Source organism: Cornus florida, unplaced genomic scaffold (assembly GCF_030987335.1).
Source record: "Cornus florida cultivar Cherokee Brave unplaced genomic scaffold, ASM3098733v1 CherokeeBrave_3.0.0_Hap2_Chr11, whole genome shotgun sequence".
Classification (NCBI taxonomy): Eukaryota; Viridiplantae; Streptophyta; class Magnoliopsida; order Cornales; family Cornaceae; genus Cornus; species Cornus florida.
In genome coordinates this window covers 52,027,747-52,049,352 of record NW_026775581.1, presented here as the reverse complement: position 1 = coordinate 52,049,352, position 21,606 = coordinate 52,027,747, and the positions used below count along the sequence as shown (strand labels likewise).

The 21,606-nt window shown below is 35.9% G+C and overlaps 2 protein-coding genes across 2 annotated transcripts; one reads left to right on the top strand and one right to left on the bottom strand.

Annotated features, from left to right (window-relative positions):
• The first annotated feature begins 979 nt into the window (after window positions 1–979).
• LOC132283436 (ferrochelatase-2, chloroplastic-like) lies at window positions 980–8,491 on the top strand. The gene is made up of 9 exons (XM_059785380.1): window positions 980–1,260; window positions 2,875–3,217; window positions 3,332–3,475; window positions 3,731–3,832; window positions 4,693–4,796; window positions 4,905–5,031; window positions 5,170–5,322; window positions 5,484–5,584; window positions 7,836–8,491. The coding sequence occupies exons 1-9, from the start codon at window positions 1,178–1,180 to the stop codon at window positions 8,149–8,151; spliced, it is 1,473 nt and encodes a 490-aa protein (XP_059641363.1). The 5' UTR covers window positions 980–1,177; the 3' UTR covers window positions 8,152–8,491.
• A 5,098-nt stretch (window positions 8,492–13,589) lies between these two features.
• LOC132282551 (protein EDS1L-like) lies at window positions 13,590–17,525 on the bottom strand. Its single transcript, XM_059784271.1, has 3 exons — window positions 17,098–17,525; window positions 15,058–15,849; window positions 13,590–14,529 (listed from the first exon to the last, which is right to left on the bottom strand). The coding sequence occupies exons 1-3, from the start codon at window positions 17,428–17,430 to the stop codon at window positions 13,807–13,809; spliced, it is 1,848 nt and encodes a 615-aa protein (XP_059640254.1). The 5' UTR covers window positions 17,431–17,525; the 3' UTR covers window positions 13,590–13,806.
• Window positions 17,526–21,606: the final 4,081 nt, after the last annotated feature.

The following is a 21,606-nucleotide window of genomic DNA, read 5'->3' as shown; positions in this document are numbered from 1 at the left end:
TAATTAATGTATTATATATATATATATACACACACACCCAAAAAGGACAGTCCTGTGTTCACTCACTCTGTTCGAATCTATTGTTTGGTCATAGATTCTTGTCCCATAATAGAGAGGGCTTTGTGCATATAAGATTAAGGAAGAGTGCTAATTGGAGTCGCACCTCTAATTAATTAATTCATTATATATATATATATATATATATATATATATATATATATGTGGACAGGTTAACGAGAAATTATTACATGGTCCTAAGATTTATAAGCTTAGTCAATATTACATGGTCCTAAGATTTATGAGCTTAGTCAAGATTTATGAGCTTAGTCAAGTTATAGATTAAATACTCACACACCTGTACTCCTATCCCATGTGAGTTCGAACTTTCAACTTTTTACTTTAAAAGATAAATAAATATTACTACGCTACAATACTTAATAGTAGCTTTTAGATTTATGAAACACCTCTTCTTCTTTTTTTTCTTCTTTGTTTTATTTTGTTGTTATACTTGAGCAAGATGCATCAGTGCAAGTGATAGTGGTAAATGCCTCATCATCCTTATTTGAATCTTACATAAATTGGGTGGACCAACTTTTATAAATTAATATGAACTAAAAATCTGAATTTATCATTATGAGTTATTATTTAAAAAATAAATAAAAAATCAAATAATAGAGAGAACCAATTACAAAATATTTCCTTTTATGATAAAAAAGAAATAAATTTACTGGAATATAACAGAAGTAATAGGAGTTAAGAATTCATGGGGGATCTGGAGGTGGGTTATAAATACCAAAAGGGCTGGTCTGAAGAACCGAACAAACAAAGTTTTCCAGTTCCAAATTATCTGAAATAACCCAAACTTACGAATTTTTTTTTTTGAACAACAAAGCCCCCTCAGCTATGAGTGGGGCTTTTGGCACAAAACGGCGTCGTCACCCTTTTGTTGCGTCATATTAAAGGGATTCGATTTCCTTCCCCTTTCCCCACCATTTCCCTCGAAAGTTGCTTGTATGTGCAGCTACACTTTGAACACGTAGTAGAGAGAGAAAAGCTTTGAACAAGAAAGAGAGAGAGGGACCAGATGACATTTAACGACAACTATCTCGAAAAACCCTAGAAATAGTCGATTAATACCATCTCAAAGTTTTAGAGCCATCTCTGAAATTGACACGCTATGGAGGCAACGGCGAGATCTGCTGTTCTTCCCCATGTAAATCTTTCCGGTTCAACTCTCCGTTCGAATCGTAAAACCGCCATGTAAGCCTCTGACAAATATACGCAATTGTGATATTGAGATGATTATTAGTTGGTCATGTGTCTTGATTGAAAACTACATTTTTCCCTGACAATAATCAATATATATATATATATATATATATATATATATATTGGGTTTGTAGTTGTTAACTTGTCTGGATTTATTGAATATTGTAGTAAAATAAAAATAACCATTCTATGATATTTCTCCATTCTCCAAAATCAATCAAAAAAACGCCCAATTGTTTATTTATTGGTTGATTTTCCACAACCCTTTTGCATTTAATAGCAAAATCATACATTGAAAGGTGAAACAAGGAGGAAAGGTGATATTTTGACATTGATCTTGAATTTTTTAGATAGTTTGTGTTTTCTTTCTCAAGTGATGTTTGACCCAAACCCCCAGTGACTCAAAGACCTTCCATTTTGACTCATGACAAAATCAGCCTAGAATTTGGTCTGGTAGTAAGAGGAAACAGGACTGGAAATCAATTGAGGCTGATTATAGTTACAAGATAGTTTCAAAAAAAGTCTGACATGTAAAGAGAGTGGAGGAAATGAGAAGAAGCGTGAATGACGGGTTTCGAATTAAACATGTGGAAATTGAGTTGTAAATGTAATAACAAATATATGCGCAATACCATTATGAAAAATACATGGCAGAAAGAAAAACGGGCAGTTTGACTGTCCAAGAACCAGAAACCACCCTTGAATCAAGTGAAAAGCAGGTTATTCCACATTAGACAATTTGGCTTTAAACCCATCAACACAAGTTCTTTAACTTTAGTTTCAGTTCCAAGTATTTTACTTCCCTTGCGTTGCATTTCCACTTCCAGTTGTGTAATCTTTCATTTACATTTATATTCAGTTCTAGTACTTTAGTTTGTTCAGTTGGCTTTTGCACTAAGCAAAGATTAATTTGTTGCAATGAAGTTAAGATTTGAGAATTTGTGCAATGAATTGCACTTCAGTTTGGTACAGTTTGTTTATTGATCTCTTGTTAGTTTTATTTCAATTTGCAGTTGATTAAGTTATTTTCCAAGAGAAGTCATTTGGCAATACCAACTTGAGGGGAAGGGTCATCCCTACATTCCATAGCATTTTATCATTTTTATGTAGTATTCCTCCATTAGAAGTGTCTGTAAGGGATCAACTGACTGAATTAGTGCAGGAGCAATATGGTTTGGCCTTAAGAAGATAAGCCTACTTTTTTGCATTGAAACTTCTCTCTCTCTTCCCAGTAGGTAAATATCATCACACACATGCTCTCATTGGGGCTTGAACCCTCAACCTCCCCTTTGGGAAGTTGGAGGACATACCACACAAGTCAAGAAGACTTTGGTGGTTTGTATAGGAAATCTTACCTAGAATGGGTCAACTGAATTAAGTTTCCTAGGGGATTCATAGTCAATTTATGCAAAAATCAAAAGTGAGCTATGAGACGCCACAGTGGAAGGTTCCCAACAATGCTTGCCTATTTACATGTATGTATTAATGTACACAAGTATGTGATTTTTGTATATATGCATTCATTTAGTTTGTTAGTGTGTTATATGATAATGTTTTTTAGTGCATTCTTGAAATTAAGTTTGCCCTTTGTCTTTTTATTGATAGATCATGCCTTCGAAGTAGACGTGTTATGCTTGCCTATAGCTGTTCATCCAAAGGATCACGAGTTTTTGATTCACGTACCTGTCGAGCATCTATGCTTTTATCTTCTGACTCAAGTAATGAAAGGAATAGCAGTCTAGGGGGATCGTACGCAGGTGACCCAAAGAAGAGGAACCTAATTGGGCAAACATTTTCCTCTATGGGAGTGTGCACATATCCTGGAAGTGGTGTTGCATCTCCTTCACATGCTGCAGAAGAAAAAATAGGAGTGCTGCTTCTGAATCTTGGAGGACCGGATACGCTGCATGACGTTCAACCATTTTTGTTCAATTTATTTGCAGACCCAGTATGTTAGTCAACCTATTTATGCCCAAATATTAATGTATAGATGGTAGATACAAAGTGAAGTTGGTTGTATGTTTTTTTTGGTTGCGTTAATGATTATAATGATTTAAGACAGGATATTATACGTCTCCCCAGGCTGTTCCGATTTCTTCAGCGACCACTGGCACAACTGATTTCTGTTTTCCGGGCGCCCAAAAGTAAAGAAGGGTATGCTGCCATAGGTGGTGGCTCACCTTTGCGAAAAATAACAGATGAGCAGGTAAAACTTATTTTGACCTGACAAAATGCATGATTTTGTCCAAGTTTTGATTTTTTATAGCATTTTTTTATTTTTATAGCATCATCTTGTTCTTGTTCTTAAATGCTAGTTTTGTGTTTTTGTCCTCTCTGTCTTCCCTCTTTACCTCTACTCTACTCTCATCTCATCATCTCCTCTTCTGTTCTTTGTTGGTGCTACTCTTGTTTGTTTGTATGTAGTTTCTCATGACATTAACAATTGAGCTGTTTGTTGCAGGCAACTGCACTTAAGATGGCATTGGAAGCAAAGGAAACGCCTGTGAATGTCTATGTCGCAATGCGGTACTGGCACCCGTACACCGAGGAAGCTGTTCAACAGGTTAGTCTTTAAAAGATCTCATGATGGCTTGCCAAAAAAAAAAAAATGGAAGATCCCATGATGATTCCCATTAATTTATTATTCTGTTTTTCGTTTTATGCTAGCAAGTTCCCTATTGTATTGAACCGTGTTGTGTGTGTTTCCCCCTTTGTGCCTGCATCTCTATCTTGTTTATGTGTCTGTAGATGACTGCAATGTCAGGTCTTCTGAATACATTCTTATACAAGCCAATCAATATGCTGAAGTAATGAAAATTTTTCCATTGGGTCGCTGCTGCCTGATTTAGAATTCTCCAGGGTGGTGGTAAAATAAGGAGAATGTGAAAGGACCAAGTGTCCTGATATATATATTAGACTCAAACTAGGATATCCAGTATAAGGTTGCATTTACCTGTTTTAATGTGTCGGTGTAAACGGATGCCTTAAAAGATGGAATGGAACTTCTGAACGCTTTCTAATACCTATTTACTTATAAAAAAAATAAAAATAGATGGCATGGAACAGTATGCTGAGTAAGGCATTTGTGTGTGTGTGCGTGTGTGTGTGGGTGGGTGTAGTCCTGATGTTTATATGTACCTCTTCCTATCTGTAAACACACTGCCTCTGTCTTTTTGCATTTATCTTAAACTAACGGCGTCTAGTAGTTTCTTAGGCATTCCATTTGAAGAACTCAAATCCATTTTGCTTGCTGATTTGTCAGCTTCATTTCCCCTAATTCTTTTTGTTCCATTGGTAGAGTGGAGTAAACCTTTGTTATTGTTTTCTAGTCTGCTCTGATTACCCATTTTTGGCCAAGCATTTCTTGTCATATGTATAAATCAGTTAAATCAACGTGTTTGACATTTCCTTATTCTCTGACAGATGAAGAGGGACGGGATTACAAGGCTTGTTGTGCTGCCACTTTATCCTCAATTTTCCATCTCTACAACAGGGTCAAGCATCCGTGTCCTGCAAAGTATATTCAGGTTGAAATCTTGGTTCACTGTGTGAACTCCATAACAGCATGGATAGGGATTTTATTTATTCTACTTTTTCCACCTTGACAAACATACCTAAATTTGTATTTCTATCAGGGATGATGCATATTTGTCAAGACTGCCCACTTCTATAATACAGTCCTGGTATCAACGAGAAGGTTATATCAAATCAATGGCAGACTTGATTGAGAAGGAGTTACAGATTTTCTCCAAGCTTGAGGAGGTGGGCTTCATAATTTTGGTTGCCTTATTTGGCATGATTCTGTCGATGCACAAGATTTATAAACTTATGTTGTAGTGTCTATCATTTGAGACTTGCTGCTTCTGCAAAGCATTACTTAGTGTTTTTATGGTATTCTAGGTCATGATATTCTTCAGTGCCCATGGGGTACCAGTCAGTTATGTTGAGCGAGCGGGAGATCCATATAGAGATCAGATGGAGGAGTGCATTCTCTTGATTATGCAAGAACTGAAAGCAAGAGGAATCAACAATGGTCATACTCTTGCTTACCAGGTAGTTACACAATCCAAGTCATTATGTTCTAGCTCCTGTTTCAAGCTTTACTTTTATCTCTGTCAAACTATCTATTTTCCATGACACACCCCTAACGAAATCCTATGACATGTCTAATTTTTGTGGTATTAGTGTTTTGATTTTCACTCTGTTTATGTCAGAGTCGAGTTGGGCCTGTACAATGGTTGAAGCCCTATACGGATGAAGTTCTTGTTGAGCTTGGCCAAAAAGGCGTGAAGAGTCTCTTGGCTGTTCCAGTTAGGTATGTTATAAATAGTTAAGTGGCATTTGCCTTTGCTGGAAATATGACATAAGGACCTTTTTCTCATAGTCCTCTTGGTGCATGATTATTTGGTTTAAGTCTCCAAAAAATAGTTTATTATAGGAGAATCCTCTTCAATATATTTGTTTTTTTGTCTTAGAAAGGTGCATCACCTAAAGTTACAGTTTTATTGCTGTCAACTTTTATAACAATTCTGATACAGTATATGTTTCAGTCCTTATTAGCTGGATCTTAAATCGATTATTGACCATATTGGCACCTTAAGTGAGCAGTTTAACGGTTCTAGATGTATTTAACTGCCTTAAGCTATTTCTTACAAGTATTATTATGGAACACATTTTTAGGTGCAGTGCTACGTATTATTTTTCTACCATAGTCCATAATGAATTCCGATACAATATATGTTTCAGTCCTTGTTATCTGGATCTTAAATCAATAATTGACCATATTGGGGCCATAAATGAGCAGTTTAACAGTTTAAATGTATTTAACTACCTTTAACTATTTCTTACGAGACCAACGGGCCAGTGGCTTAGCGGTACCAGGCTCCTACTTCCCAAAGGGAGGTTAGGGGTTCGAGCCTCGATGGAGGCAAGTGTGTGTGAGTACCAACTAGGGAAAAAAAAAACTATTTCTTTCGAGTATTATGTAACACACATGTTTAGGTGCAGTGCTACATATTATTTTTCAGCATTTTATGTTTTCCCGAGAACATAGTCCAGAATGAATATGTGCCTGGTTGTTGCGGCTTATTTTCAGCTTATATAATCACTTGTGAGAAAGATACTCTGTAACTCAGAGTAAGAATATTTAGCCATTTTGCACAATTATTTTAATTATTATGGGAATATGCTTCCAATATGCTGTTCGGATAAGCAACCTCAGACCTCTTCCACAAGTTAGTTTTCTGTAAGTTGCGATAAAAAGGTGGTATTAGAATAGGCATGGATGTGTGGGTTTGATCTTGATTTTCACGACATAATGCTCATGAACTTTCTACTAATAAATTGGATACTACCATACTGGCTCCGTATTGTTATATTAAAAAATCGTAATTCGCTGGTATGATTGGTACATATTCTAAAGGGCCCGGAATTACGTGATTCTTGTTGTTATGCTAACATGCAAGTGGTATTTTCTTGAATGTTATAACATGCTGTGGAAGTATTAGAGGGCTTCACATCATGGTTGTATTTAATTGAGTTGTGTCCTACGTCCATTGAATTGACTTCTCCTATGAGGTATCTCATACATTTGAGATGTCAGATAGGAAGTTTAGATCATGAGAATTTGGGGTTCCCATGCTAACAAGTCCCTTTCTGCCTTCACTGCTTATTAGAGATTTTGATGGGGTAATTCCATTCATGAATATCTCGAGTCTGGACTAGTGGTCATGTATGTTTGCGATACTAGAGGAACTCGACAACTTGGTAATGTAAAGAATGAGTTTGAGAAAAGAAGTGAGGAAGGCAAAGGTTGAATCAGTGGCGGTTCGGGGCGGGGGGGGGAGGGGGGGGGGGGGGGGGGGGGCGCGCTCAAGTTGAGCCCCCCCCACCAAAAAATTTTTTTTTTTTTTTTAGTATAGGTATATTTAGCCCAATATTTTAAAAAAGAAAAAATTAATAGTAGTATTAGCCCCTCCAATTTTAATCCATCCAAATAAGCCCAATATCTAGGCCACAATTTTAAAACAAAGGCCCAACTAAATAGGCCCAAGCCAAACAAGACTTAAACAATCATTAAGCCAAAGTGCAGAGTACTCATAAATTCTTGCACAAATCAGAGAGCTCACTCCTTCTCTCCCTCTAAAGTCTAACCCTATTTCTTCTAAAATTTTCTTAACTCTTTAATTTTTCGATCCCCAATTTCCCCTTGTTTAATATTAGCCCCCCGTATTAACAATTCCTGGATTCATCCTTGGGTTGAATGAATAGCAGTGGATGAATGTAACTACTGCTAATTAGCTTAGGTGGTATTTTTCTTTCCTAAACGATGGAACATCAATTGAAGTATTTTTCCTTTTGTTAATGAACTAATTAGCAACTTAAGTCCATGAAGGTGACATCTATTTCATCTTCATGTCTTAGCTCATATTGGAGGACTGAGCTTGCTAGATCTTAACGTGATATATGTCATGCATAATTATTGTTTTTCATTTTTTATCTTAAAACTTTTAGTTAATCTATAATGTGATGGTAACTATGAAGTTTTTGTATGCTTGAAATTCCAGCTTTGTAAGCGAGCACATAGAAACTCTTGAAGAGATTGACATGGAGTACAAGGAATTGGCTCTAGAATCTGGCATAGAGAATTGGGGTCGTGTCCCTGCACTGGGTTGCACTCCCTCCTTCATAACGGATCTGGCAGATGCAGTGATCGAAGCCCTTCCTTCAGCAGTTGCCATGTCAACTTCAAGTGATATGTCTGACGAAGTTGATCATGATCCAATGGGTTACTTTATCAAATTGTTTTTTGGTTCAATCTTAGCATTTGTTTTGCTCTTTTCACCCAAAGTGATATTAGCATTCAAGAATCAACTCTACTAAAGGAATCTGTGAGATTCTTACACTGCTGAATGCATGCTATATTTCTGGAGAATAAGAAGAATGAAAGTTGAACATGGTGGCAGAGTCATTTGAAATTTTGTAGGCCTTTCTTCTATCCCTTTCTACCTTTTTGTTTAAGGGTAAAAATATGATGATATAAGATACAAGATTTCTGAGAGATTATTTTTGTAAGCAGGTAAAAGTTTTGATTAGTGCTAATCAATTTCGAATATACATGTTATTTTTGTTATAAAGGCATTGGATTGGACAACATTTGTGCAACAATTAGATTATACATGTGCTTGTATAATTTTAGTTAGTGAAATACTCTTTTTAAGTAGTGTATGAGTTATAATTAAATAATTTGACTTGTCGTTGATCTGCAGTATAAAATAAAGTTTTAATGTTGGTTTGTACTTTTGAGTACTAATGGTTGAATGATATTGCATCATTGGTAAAACAACCAAAGGATTGTGTATTTTAAAGAAATTTCAGCCCAATACTCTCTTCTAAAAGCATTATATCATAATCAAGGATCTTGTGATCCAGTGCTATTTTTTCTGTATTCTAAAAAGGATGGTGAAGATTTGAGTTTTTAAAGGGATAAAAGTGAGTGAGTGCTTTTTTTTTTGTCAATGGCAATAAAAACACGGTCCTTGTGTGTATCACAGCTTTGATTAATTTGGAATTCCTCAACTTTGATTAATTTTGGATTCCCTTACACTCACGTGCATATCAAATTAATTGTGATTTATTTTGAGTTACAAATCCATCTCTTAGTTTCTCTTTGCTAATTCTATTCTTATCACATATTTTTATTTTTAAAATTAAATTAGAAAGACTGCAATGTGATGAGAGTGAGAAACCACCTCGGGAATTTATAAGACAGCCAGGAAGACCAAGGGAGAATAGGAGGAGAGAGCCAGTGAGAAAGGAGTGAGCCTCACATGTTTTTTTTTTTATTAACCCGGGCTGTTCGGGATGGCAAGAACCCTTAGGGCCCCTCAACAACCCGATTAAAGCGCCTCCCCACTCGAGCCAAGTAAGTCACTGCAGAAGCAGCGGCGGCTAACTATAGAGAACATCCAGCAGGACTCGAACCCCAGACCTTGGGCTTGCTAAGCTCCAAAGTCTAGCAAGTAAACCGCTGACCATATCTGAAGTGGATATGAGCCTCACATGTTGGAAACAAGAAAATTGTTGAAAATATAATGCTTATATGTTACTATTTGTCAATGTTTATAGCGGATCTCGATCATGTAAATAAAATAGTTACAATAATGTTTCTATACTAATAGTTAAATTAAGAATGAACAAAAACTATGCATGAAAGAATCCGTTAAGAATTTTATTTTATCTTCATAAGATAAATTTTGTCTTGATAGGTGATAAACAATTTTCCTAAGATACAATGATTTTCTTCCACGAGTAAATTTAGTAACAACACTTTACAATAATAAAATGTGCAAACCAACTCTGGACTCAAATAAAATGGCATTAGACTCGAACCCGTACCTGCAAATTATGAAATCAAGAATGCAGAGAAGAAAGGAGAGAAAATTTTATTTCTGATAAGTATATTAATGAAATGCAGTCTTGGGGGTATTTATAGGTAAATTTGAAGCTTCCCAGTCCACTGAGGTTGGACTCCTCCTTCAATATGATAGAGGCAAAGTCAATTTCTGCAGCTCCTAATTAACTTGACGCTATTTTGAGGGGATGAAATCTTGTTCCTGAATGCTAGCTGTTGAGTTTCTCTCCAATCATATGAAAAGATAGCACCATGGAGTAATGGTCATTAAAATTGAGTATTTTTTTAGAGGTAAATGATGATTTTGACATGAAAGTTGGTTATTTGAAAAAATATTTATATAGATTGAAAGTTCATGGATGATTCCAAAAAAACACAAAAGCATGTCTAAGCACGAAATAGCATTAGAAGCGCATATGCAAAACCCTAGCTTATTCAAGAAACCAAATCCTCTTTACTACATGTTCGTGTGCTGTACTTTTGCTTCACAACTAAATAATAAGAGGAAAAGAGGTAAGATATATTGATGCACAACTAGAGACCCTCCCCCTGATCAATGAGATAATCGCACAGCCTTTCAACAATCATGTTGCACTGACCCAATGATTAAAGCTGGAATTGTGTTCCTGACAGAAACACCACCAGCGCCTTGAAATAAGGGTAACCCAAAGTCGACAACAACACATCAAAGTAAGGGACCGATGTGGCGATGTGCTTCAAATCTAGAATAAATTAAAAGAGATGACTAACATGAGGCCCTAAAGGAAATGAGTTCAACAATCCATTGAACATGCGAGCGCTAAGATGACCCCAATCGCCCATTTCTTCGACTTCTCCGATTTTGGTCCATCACTCCACTTTTATTTTACTATTGCTACTCGTGCATGACCAGTAACCTTATAGTTGACTCGTTAACCATTATTTGGTTGAGAAATGATCAATTTACCCTTGTGACATTTGGACTTCCGCAGTAAACTTTAAACATGGCAATTGCTCTAACTCATTCGAATGTCATCGTAACTGGCAAGTATGGTACTAATGTTGCTCCCGCTGCTTCGATTAACGCAGAATGATAGCTTTACCCTTAGTTAACCCCGGGTCCGGGTGAGGACGCGTGACGATTCGGACCCCCAGGTTTAGGTCGCTATAGAATTGAACAGAAAATTAACAAACCCAAAAACCCCAAATCGATTTGAATTGAACAAATAACACTTCTACACTGATAGATACGTACAAACCCTAAACCCCCATCAAATAAACCCCTAATCGATCGACCACTTACTTCCAAATCGCTCATTCTTCTCAAAGACTTCAACACAGCAACGATCTTTCACCTTCGAACCTTCAAGTATATTCGATCTTTGAAAGGAATGGAAAATTATGGTTCATAACGAACAATTCATAAAGATTTACAATAAGGTTGTGCTCTCAGCCTCTATCCTATCCTGCCTTTTCTATAGGATTACTCAAAAAACACTTAGAGATAAAAAATCACTTATATTGCGTCTGAGATTTGAATAGAATTATCATTCTCATTCTATTATTTGGTTACAAATATGAAATATGTAGGAATGGACTAATGTAAAATTTAGAAAAGAATGAATTTTAAATTGAATTATCCAAAATACCTTTATAAGTGACAAATAATTTAAATTAACAAAATAATTTTTTTAAAAGAAATGGCAACGGTGATTGATGGTGGTGGAGGTGGAAAGCGGTAATGGTGTAGGTGGTGGCAATGGTGGAAGACATCAGTGGCGTAGATGATTATGGTGGAAAGCAGTGGTAGTGGCGGTGGAAGACAACAGTGTTGTAGGTGGTGGTGGAAGGTGGCGTTGGCAATGGTGGAAGTCAGTGGCAGTTGAGGTAAAGGTGGCGACGACGGTGGTGGAAGGTGGTGGTGGTGGTGATGGAAGTCAGTGGCAGTGGTTGTGGAGGTGGCGGTAGTGGTGGAGGTGTTGGCAGCGATTCTGAAAGGTGGTGGTGGTGATGGAAGTCAATGGTGGAAGTCAGTGGCGGTGAAGGGGGAAGTGGCGGCAGCAGTGGTGGTGGTGATAGAAGTCGGTGGTGGTGGAGGTGGAGGTTGTGGTGGTGATGGAAGTCTATGGAAGTGGAGGGTAGTGGAGGCGGCGGCGTTGCGATGGTAGTGGAAGGCAGCTATGGTGATGACGGTGGTGGAAGGCGGCGACAATAGTGGTGGCAATGGTGAAGGCGGCGACAGTGGTGGTGGCAATGGTGATTGTGGTAGTGGTGGCAATGACGGTGGTGGAAGGCAGTAGAGGTGGCGATGGTGGAAGGCGGTGGCATTGGTGGAAGTTGGTGGTGGCGGTGGCCATAGTGGAGGTGGCTAAAGGCAGTGGAGGTGGGGGTGGTGTGGTGGTTGAAGATGGCAACAATGCTGGCAGTGATGGTGATGGAAGGCAATGGAGGTGGTGGTGATGGTGAAAGTCGGAAGTAGTTTTGGTGGTGGTTAGCCTGAGGATGTTTTGGGTATTTGATTTTTTTTCTTTTTAAATTACTTAAGAATTGAATGGTCATTCCATAGATTTAATTATGGAATAGATTTTCATTCTAATGGAATGTCCATTCCCACCCTAAATTGCATAACAAACAAAGAAATGATTAAAATAGGTATTTCATTCTATTTTATTCCCACACACCAAATATAACATTAAAGAAATGTGTAGTTTTGTATGAAAAGAGCGTGTGGTTTTTGGTCAAGGGTGAATAATCAATTGATGTGAATAAATGGCTTTGTTTGGTTGCTAAATGAGTAGTGTTTGGTTAACGAGGGAGGAGTGTTGGTTAAATGGGGGGTGTTTGTTTAGGGGAGAGGTTCCAAAGCCTTCAGTTTAAGCAAAACGACAAAAAGGGTAGAACTATCATTTTAGTTCCTTACAAAATATCTTTACCTGACAAGGTTTCACAGGGCTTTTGAATGATGTTATGCAGACTTTGGGGGTGTCCTCGATGTATAGACATACCTTAGGAGGTCTAAATGAAGATTACCCAACTAAATAATAGAAATGTTACGCGCACAAAATATAAAATATAGGGTTTTAAAATAAAACATAATAAAATAAAATAATGATTATTGCATGTTACTCATTGGAAATATTTTTTCCAGAATTTGTTTACAATTTTGTATACATGTACATTCAATTTTTTTTTGAATTTTTAACACATAGTTGTAACCAAAGTTTCAAACCCAAGACTAATGCAAGATCAGTCTTAAATTTTAAACACAGGTCCGGCTAAGATTGAAAGTGTATACTGAAAATCAGAATTGCATTGGACTTGAGTTTGAAAATTTTATTCCTTGAGTTAAATGGATTGATCCCTCAATCGGTCCAACTCGTCCGACTTACACTCCCACTGCCAAGGACCGAAATGAGCAGCCAAAGGAACCCATGCATTTAGTTGGAATCCATGTGAGTCCCACCTGAAAGGCTGGGCTTTGTTCGGTGGTCCCTCACTCGATTCTTAGTTTCTGTTCTTAAATCATTTTCCTTCTTTAATTAGAAGTAAAAAAGGTCAACTTATTTTTTATTTTTATTCTGGTAAATTAAAGGAGGACTGGAACACATACACACACTCGAAAAGTTGGACTCTATCAACTAGGCCCCTAGGTAATGCTTGCTTGAAGCTTAAAAACTACGAAGTTCATCACCTGCAAATTCAACTACTTGAATGATGATTACTTCAATTTGAATAAGGAAATTCCGGACTCCATAATTTCAAAATTTAAAACTTGCAGAATGTTAGAATGGTATCTTTAAGGAGCTCATACCTTGCGGTGAACCGACCTGATTTTATTTTCTTCTTTTTCTTAATGCCGCCATACTTACCGGATGGGACCACGATCGTGCAACTATGATGGCCATGTCGCATTGCAGCTAGAGGATGATTATAGAGAAATTCGCAAGCAAGCTGCACTTCTGTGCTCAAAACTCTTATTTTACATATTCATTCAAAGACAAAATATATTGCACACATAATACACACACAGCTAGAGTAATCTAGCTTATTGCTTTTCACATGAATTACATGGTTCTGTGAAAAGATAATTAAGGTTTGGAGCTCAACTGTTTGAAATGATGTAAACCTTTCTTGACCAAATACATCTACCCTGCATTCTTCCTGAACTGCTCATATGGAATGGCAAGGCGAGACTGTTGTATAATACGGGGATCAAGTGTCTTCCACCACTTGACGACAAAGGTGGATCCATCCAAGAAGATATCCTCACCTGCTTTCTTCTCAACTTCTAACCATTTTAGTGCTGCTGTTGCGATCTCACCCTCGTCCTGAGTCGATTTTTTGTTATTAGCTATTTTTTCCTCCAACACAGCCCAAAAAAAGGATTCCGAGAAGGCATTGGGCGGCTTCCTCAGGGCATGTTCAAGCCACCTTTGGGTGAATTTATAACGTTTTGGCCTACCCAATTTCATGTAAGGTCCAGTGTCATCATTCTTGGCGTGCCTGTAGTAGTTGGCAATGTCCAGAGGCTCCACCAATCTCCGGAACTTGGTTCCTAGCTCTATCCACTCTTTCCTGCCCTCGAATTCATCTGGAAGTTCATACCTTTTTAACATTTCGATAACCTCATCCCACATGCCTGCTAGCTCCAGCCTCGTCACATTAGCGTTGAAGTCATTGATGTCTTTCGAAAGCTTGAAGGCATCATAATAACCAATCTTCCGAACTCTACATCCAGTTTGGTAATCCGTTATGCTATTCAGTTTCTCTTCAATAATTCTTGTGTTCGAATTAACCTTTTCCTGGTTTCTCTCTTTTTGCTTCTCTAATTCTCCGGCAGCGCGAAGACACAACCTGGCTGTTGTGCTCTGTCATCCAACAAGCACTCGAAATTAGTTAGGGCCGTGAACAATAATTATGTTAGGATAAACCACAGGAAAGAACTAAAACAATCAAGATATAATGGAAATGAAAACTCACACACCACACATATTATAGAGATTTATTGTGGTTCGTCCGGTGAAATATTTCACTATACGGAAATAAATAAATAAATAAATAAGGAGATGAAGTCTCTAAAATGCCCCAAATACACCCTTTCTGTGTGCCTCTTTCTATTTCGGAATTCTCTATACAACCCCTAGCACCCTTATATATCCAGGTTACAGTAGAGACTAGAAACGGGATCCAAAACCAGCCAAAGACAAAAACTCATGTTTTGGATCAAAACCTGATAATCATGGCTAACAACTCAACAAATTATTTGATTATTGTTAGGATAATCAAGATTTAAAGTTCAAATTTCAAATTTTACTGCATATCATTTTTTTCTGCACATTCCAAAAAATATATAAAGCTTCAATTTACAGTAAAGAAGAGAGAGGATTTGAACTAACCAGGCCAAGGTCATTCAGGGTCCTGTTGATTGTTGCAGCCTCAGGAAGTGCATTGTCATCTGAAGTCAAAGGGAGCTTTTCAGTGGGATCTAAGTAAACCACATCCTGCATTTCTAAGCTTTCTTTCAATTCACTTTCATAGCCCAAATGTTCCTTTAAGCTTCTACTGGCAATCTCTAGAGCTTCTGCTTCATTGTTCAACTGACAACAGTAGAACAACAATTGCAGAACAGCATCGGGGTTCTTCACAACAGCCAGTTTTCCATTCCCTGAGCAGAATATATAGGTGCCAAAAGGTCTATAAGGACTAAGTTGTATAAAGTTGGTTAGAGTTTCCAACAACAAATTGGTGCTCCCCTTGAGACTGCATGCAGCATGGCTTGCAACTGCCGACGCATTTCTCATCACTGTCATAAAGAAAACTAAAGTGTCTGCGGCTCCCTCAATAGATTCACGCTGGGAATTTGTGGATTTTGGATTGAAGAAAGCGAGAATTGTCCCTAATTGTTGTTCAATGGATGCGCAAGGGGAGAGCATTATACGAGGGACAATGTCATACTTCATCACAAAATGTGTGAAGCAATCAGCCCAGTTCTCTCGCCGAAGAGCATGTGGGAAAATACGATCACCAGTAAGAGGAGACCCAAATGTTATGCAGCGAAACGGCTTTTGGCTGCTGTCTGTTCTTGGGTACTTTTCTAAAAAGTAGATGGTTGCAAGAATGGCCACTGGACCACCTGAAGAGTGCCCTGCAAATACTACTCGCTTCTTCTCTTTGACTGCTTTTTCTACCTGAAAATCACATTTGTTAAATTTTATTGAATTTTCAATTTTCAGTGAAGGGGATTAGCAACAAAAAAAAAAAAAAAACTAAATTAACTTTGAAACATTGCTATGAAAGTTGAGAATGAATTGGTTCCATTCTAAAAATGTTTGGGGTTTTCCATATTCTTAAATATCCAAATATTTGAATTGCAACAAATTGGATATTTAAATTTTTTTCAAACTGAACTGATTATGATATATTTTGGGCATGATTCAATAAAGAGGAATATTTGACATAGTTATTCAGTATCCTGACATAGAAGTGATCAAATACCCCTCATTTTTCACAAGTAGAATTGCAACTTACTATTAGTATAATTTAACTAAGCACCATATGGTTAAAAGAGATGTTCATGATAAATATCTCAAAAGTTCACTCATTTGGTGAAATATATTAGAATAAATGATCTCAAAAGTTTACTCATTTGGTAGAATCAAATGTGCTGATCAATATATGCTGGAAGCTAGTTTCAAGTTTCAACACAGTAGTGAACATGTCTGTCTTTCATAAAGCAAATCATTCAATTTTATACTACCAGTACAGGAGGTAGAAGCTGAAGGGTTTTTGGTTAACAAAACCATGGAAGTTATGCACTCATATATATATATATATATATATATATATATATACAAGGTTAAATGCACTTGTAAAAATCTGGAAACATGTACAGTAAGATAATTCCACATGCCCAAATCACAGAAACAATTTGTCAATTAAGTAAACAACTTCAGTCTATCCATATAATCCACTACTGAGGTCAAAATGTGGTGGATCATCAAAGGCCTTCAACAAGCAAATCCTCAAACAATACAAGAAAAATAAAAAATAAAAATTGGGGCAACAATGAACCACTACAAATCCCACAACAATGAAATGAAAATTTTAACCAAGTGATCGGTCACTAATATATATATATATATATATATATATAGGTTATATATTTTAACTAATGGGTATTAGCCAGATATATATATATATATAGGTTATATATTTTAACTAATGGGTATTAGCCAGATAGTATGATGAATATTCTGAAAATAAAAAATATATATTTTTGTTATCGGTAAGGGAAGGTAGCAAATATATTCGTAGTCAACTATAAATCACTAATAGCTAGTTAATTCTATAAACCATTTTCTAACAAAGAGTTGGTAAACATGATAGTAACCTCTCACACACACAAGTTTAGAAGTGTGATAAACTGAAATCTGTACCTCATCTTGGAGCGATGATGTTCTTAGAATCGATGCAAATCTCCCAATGAATGCCTCATTCGCCTTCGCGTCTTCGTCGGTGCCGACGCTCCTGAGAGGTGGGAACATCTTAAGATCAACCTTAATTTCCCCGAAGGCATTATTTCCAGCGAACCAATCAGACACAGACCAAGATCCAGAAAACGCAAAAACAGTCTCCGATGAGCTGCGAATTTTGTCGGACAGGTATGGATTTTTAGACGAAGAAGCGTGAGCTTTCCTGGAGAGTTTACAAGCTGTCTTGATCAGCTCTTCACTCGCGCCAATTCTATCTCTGAGACTACCACCAGCCATCTGTGATTGATAACAACGATGCCGGAGAGCTGCTTGATGCTTCTGCTCTCGCTCCTTTGCTTGATTTGTAGGAAATGGGGGTGGAAGATTTACCAGGACTGCCCCCTGCTTTTGGCTGGTAGTTTATGGGGGTGGATGGAGGACATTTTTGTCTTTAGACAATCGCTGACTTGGAGTCTTGTTGACTGACTCGGCATGGAATGCGATTGGATAGTAGGAAATATATAGGAAAAATTACTTCCACCTCCAATTATTTTACTTTTGCTGTAATTGTGGTGGTGATGTCTGAATGATAAAAAAAATTGAACTAATTTTAAGTTCAAACTTCACTCCAATCTAATTACTAATTATCGTCAGATAAAATAAATAAATAAATAAAATGGTCAATTTATTCTCAAGTTTGTTCGCAATCTGCTTAAAGCTTTTGTTTCTCTCTTTGCTTGATTTGCAGGGAAAAGGAGTGGAAGATTTACCAGGACTGCCCCCGCTTTTCGGTTCGATTTCACGGGAATGATGGGGATGATGGATGGAGGACATTTAAGTCTTTAGACAATCATTGACTTGGAGTCTGCTTTTTATTTTATTTTATTTTTTTATCTTACTTCGAGTCCTGGTAAAATGTGATGGTTAGGGGGAAATTTCCAAGGAATTTCGAGGTAAAATGCCTCCACTTCCAATTATTTTGCCTTTGCCTGATTTTTAGGAAAAAGGAGTGGAAGATTTACCAGGACTACCCCTACTTTTGGCTTGTAGTTTATGGGAATCGTGGGGTGGATGGAGGACATTTTTGTCTTTAGACAATCATCGACTTGGGAGTCTTCCTGACCGACTCAGCATGGAATGTGATAGGATGGTAGGAAATATATAGGAAAAATTACTACGACCTCCAATTATTTTATTTTAGCTCGACTCCATTCACATCCTACCTCCGATTACAGTATTTGATATTCTGGTACTAATTGGGATGGCAAATTATGATAACACCCATCATCACGACTCGAACACGATATACGATAAGCGAGTTTAAATTGATCTTAAACAAGTTCCGGACATAAATGAGTTGACACGATTAATCCATTTGCTTAACTGTGTCGAGTTAGGATTAAGTGTGTAACCCGTTTAACTAAACATGTTATAATCGTAAATATAACTTATGTAATATGTTACCTGTTTAAACTCAATTATTATGAATAGTCAAGCCTTTTCAGTATAAACTTTGTCTACACCTTATGAATTTTCTTCTTATTTTGAATTTTTGGGTAAATTGTGACAATTTTTTATTATTATTTAATTAAATATTAAATGTTTGGTTTTAATAAACATGTCATTAAATAGGTTAACACGTTTACCTGTTTAATAAATAGGTCGGGTTAGTGTTAAAGGTTCTTGACACGATTATGATACGCACAATTATGACCCATAAACACAAATTATCATCCCTAGCACTAATCATGTTTTACTTGTTTCCAATAATATGCTCAATTAATATCAAGTTTGTTTGCAATATGCTTAAAGCTTTTGTTCTCTCATTGCTTGATTTGTAGGGAAAAGGACTGGAAGATTACTCGGAGTCTAGGACTGCCCCTGCTTTTGGGTTCTAGTTCATGGAGGGCATTTTAGTCTTTAGACAATTATTTTATTTTATTTTATTTTTTATCTTACTTGGAGTCTCCTTGACTTGGCCTGGAATGTGATTGGCTAGTGGGAAATTTCTAGAGAATTTCGAGGAAAAATGCTTCCACTCCCAATTATTTTGCCTGTGCTTGACTCATTCCGGTCAAGCAGATTCTAACTCCAATTACATGCGTATGAAATTGCTAGGGGTGGGTGGTAGCCATTGGGCTAGCTGGAGGGTATTATGGCTTCTTATGACTAAACTAAAGTTCTTGAGTTTTAAAATATAAGGTGGAGGGTTTTACGAGACAAAAATGAGTTTATGAGAATATATTCCTTGTCATATATTCCTTGTCAGTTGTCACTGGCAACAAAAAAAAAATATATATATATATATGTATATATAAATAATTCTTTATAAATAAAAAAAAAATATATATATATATATATATATATATATATATCTGTATATATAAATAATTCTTTATTCCCTGCATCAAAATATTACCATGTATTCAACAGTAAACGAGTAGAGACTTCAGGACCGGTGGGTGGGAATAAAGTGAAGTTAGTTTGCGATGACACTCGGAATTTTAGCCTGTAATAGGAAGAAAACCAACCAGGAAGGAAAATCACACTCAGCAGTGAAACGATTCACTGTCTCAAAACAAAAAACAACAAATTATGCTTCGGGCTCATACCCACACCACTCTATTAAAAATTAACTATTGAATATTGCTGGCTTTACGGCTCCCATCCAAACACTCTTAACTTTAAACTTACTACTCAATCCTTGTAGAAGGGATATGTAATACCCCTAATTTTAAAATAACAGTTTCGGTATTTATTTATTTATTTTTATTGTATTTTTAATTTTTAATTGATTATTTGACTAATTATTTATGTGTTTAATTCAATTAAGTGTTACTTGATTAATTGGCTATTTGTCTAGGTGTTATTTGTATTATTTGTTTGTTAGATTGTGCGCTTAAATGATATGTTTGATTAATTATAATTAATTATAGATTAAATGATTAAATGTTTTATTTTATTTTATTTTATGGTTATGGTTAGTAGTAATGGGCCAACCAATTAGGTCCCATGATTTACTTGAATAGGAGGTTTAATGGGTATGGATAATTACCCATAGATAGTTGTATATGTATATATATATATATATAAAAGGAAAGTAATTAATTAATTAATATTATAGTAACTTTAGTATTAATAAATAATTTGATATATATATATATATATATATATATATATATATATATATATATATTATATAATAAGGATATATATAGACTTTATACGTATCATGTTTTAAGCTACCTTTTAATATTATTGTAACTTTAGTATTAATAAATAATTTGATATATATATTTTATTTATTTAATAAGGATATAAATAAATTATATATGTAACATATTTTAAGTTACCTTTTTAATATTTTATTTTTATTATTTTCTTTATTAAGTTGACTTGGAATGGGAAAAGGAGTATGGTTATTATTTAGCCTATAAATATATAACTATAGGTTTGTAAAAGGGGGTTAAAAATATATCACGTAATATATTTTAGAGAGAGAGAGTTGGAGAGAGAAAGAGGAAGAAGAAGGAAAAAGGAGAAGAACCTTTAGAAAAGAAGATCAAGGAAGAAGAAGTTTAACTTTCGACCCGAAGGTTTAAGACAAGTTTTTCTTCTATATCTTTCCCTTTGATTTGTGTTTCTATATATGCCTAGGAAATTCCAGGATGCTTAAACATTAAAATTGAATAATTTTTGCATGCTTGAATTGGTTTAGAACAAAGGGTTTTATGTGTTTACATATATATTCTTGAGTTAAATAATTCTTGAATTTTGATGCGTGATTTGGTATTTAAGTTGGATCTTTACATGTTAAAATATCTAAAACAAATTAATATGGACTTATGGAATTAGATTGATGCCTTAGAACCTTTAACAATGAAGAACATGTGTACAGATGGATTTCTTGGCAGATTTGCGTAATAGTGCTCGATCTGCTGTTACAGTGCTCGACCATTGGAAGCAAAGATCGAGCCTTGAAAGAAAAGCTCGCGCGCATAAGTGAAAAGCTCGAACCTTGGATGTAAAGCTCGAGCCATGGACAAGAAGTTCAAGCCATAGACAGAAAGCTCGAGCCATGGAGACAAAGCTCGAGCAATTAGGACAAAAGCTCGAGCCTTACCTGGGAGTTTTTGGAAACATCGTGTAAATTGTTTTATTTGATTTTGAGGAGTCATGAACATTAAATAAGGACTAGGTATGAATTTAAATAAATTCTAAACAGACTTAAATGTAACAATGCATGCTATTTGGATTCTTTGAGGAATGAATGGATTTTTTTTTTTTTTTTTAATTATTCTAACAATTGAGATTAAATGTGTAGCATAAATTGTATATGGAGAATGCTTACTTGACTGTATAATAAAATATCAGCATGTTTAAGATTCAGTTTGTGTAGGATATATGATGTAGGAAGTTTAAATAAATTATAAGTCATTCCTATTCTGTGATAGCATGATATTATATTATTAT

Coding starts and splice junctions, on each gene's coding strand:
- LOC132283436 (XM_059785380.1), top strand. CDS start 1,178: ATGGAGGCAACGGCGAGATCTGCTGTTCTTCCCCATGTAAATCTTTCC. Junction 3,476..3,730: donor GAAAAATAACAGATGAGCAG/GTAAAACTTATT, acceptor TGTTTGTTGCAG/GCAACTGCACTTAAGATGGC. Junction 5,585..7,835: donor CTCTTGGCTGTTCCAGTTAG/GTATGTTATAAA, acceptor TTGAAATTCCAG/CTTTGTAAGCGAGCACATAG.
- LOC132282551 (XM_059784271.1), bottom strand. CDS start 17,430: ATGGCTGGTGGTAGTCTCAGAGATAGAATTGGCGCGAGTGAAGAGCTG. Junction 15,850..17,097: donor CATCATCGCTCCAAGATGAG/GTACAGATTTCA, acceptor TGTGATTTTCAG/GTAGAAAAAGCAGTCAAAGA. Junction 14,530..15,057: donor CCCTGAATGACCTTGGCCTG/GTTAGTTCAAAT, acceptor GTTGGATGACAG/AGCACAACAGCCAGGTTGTG.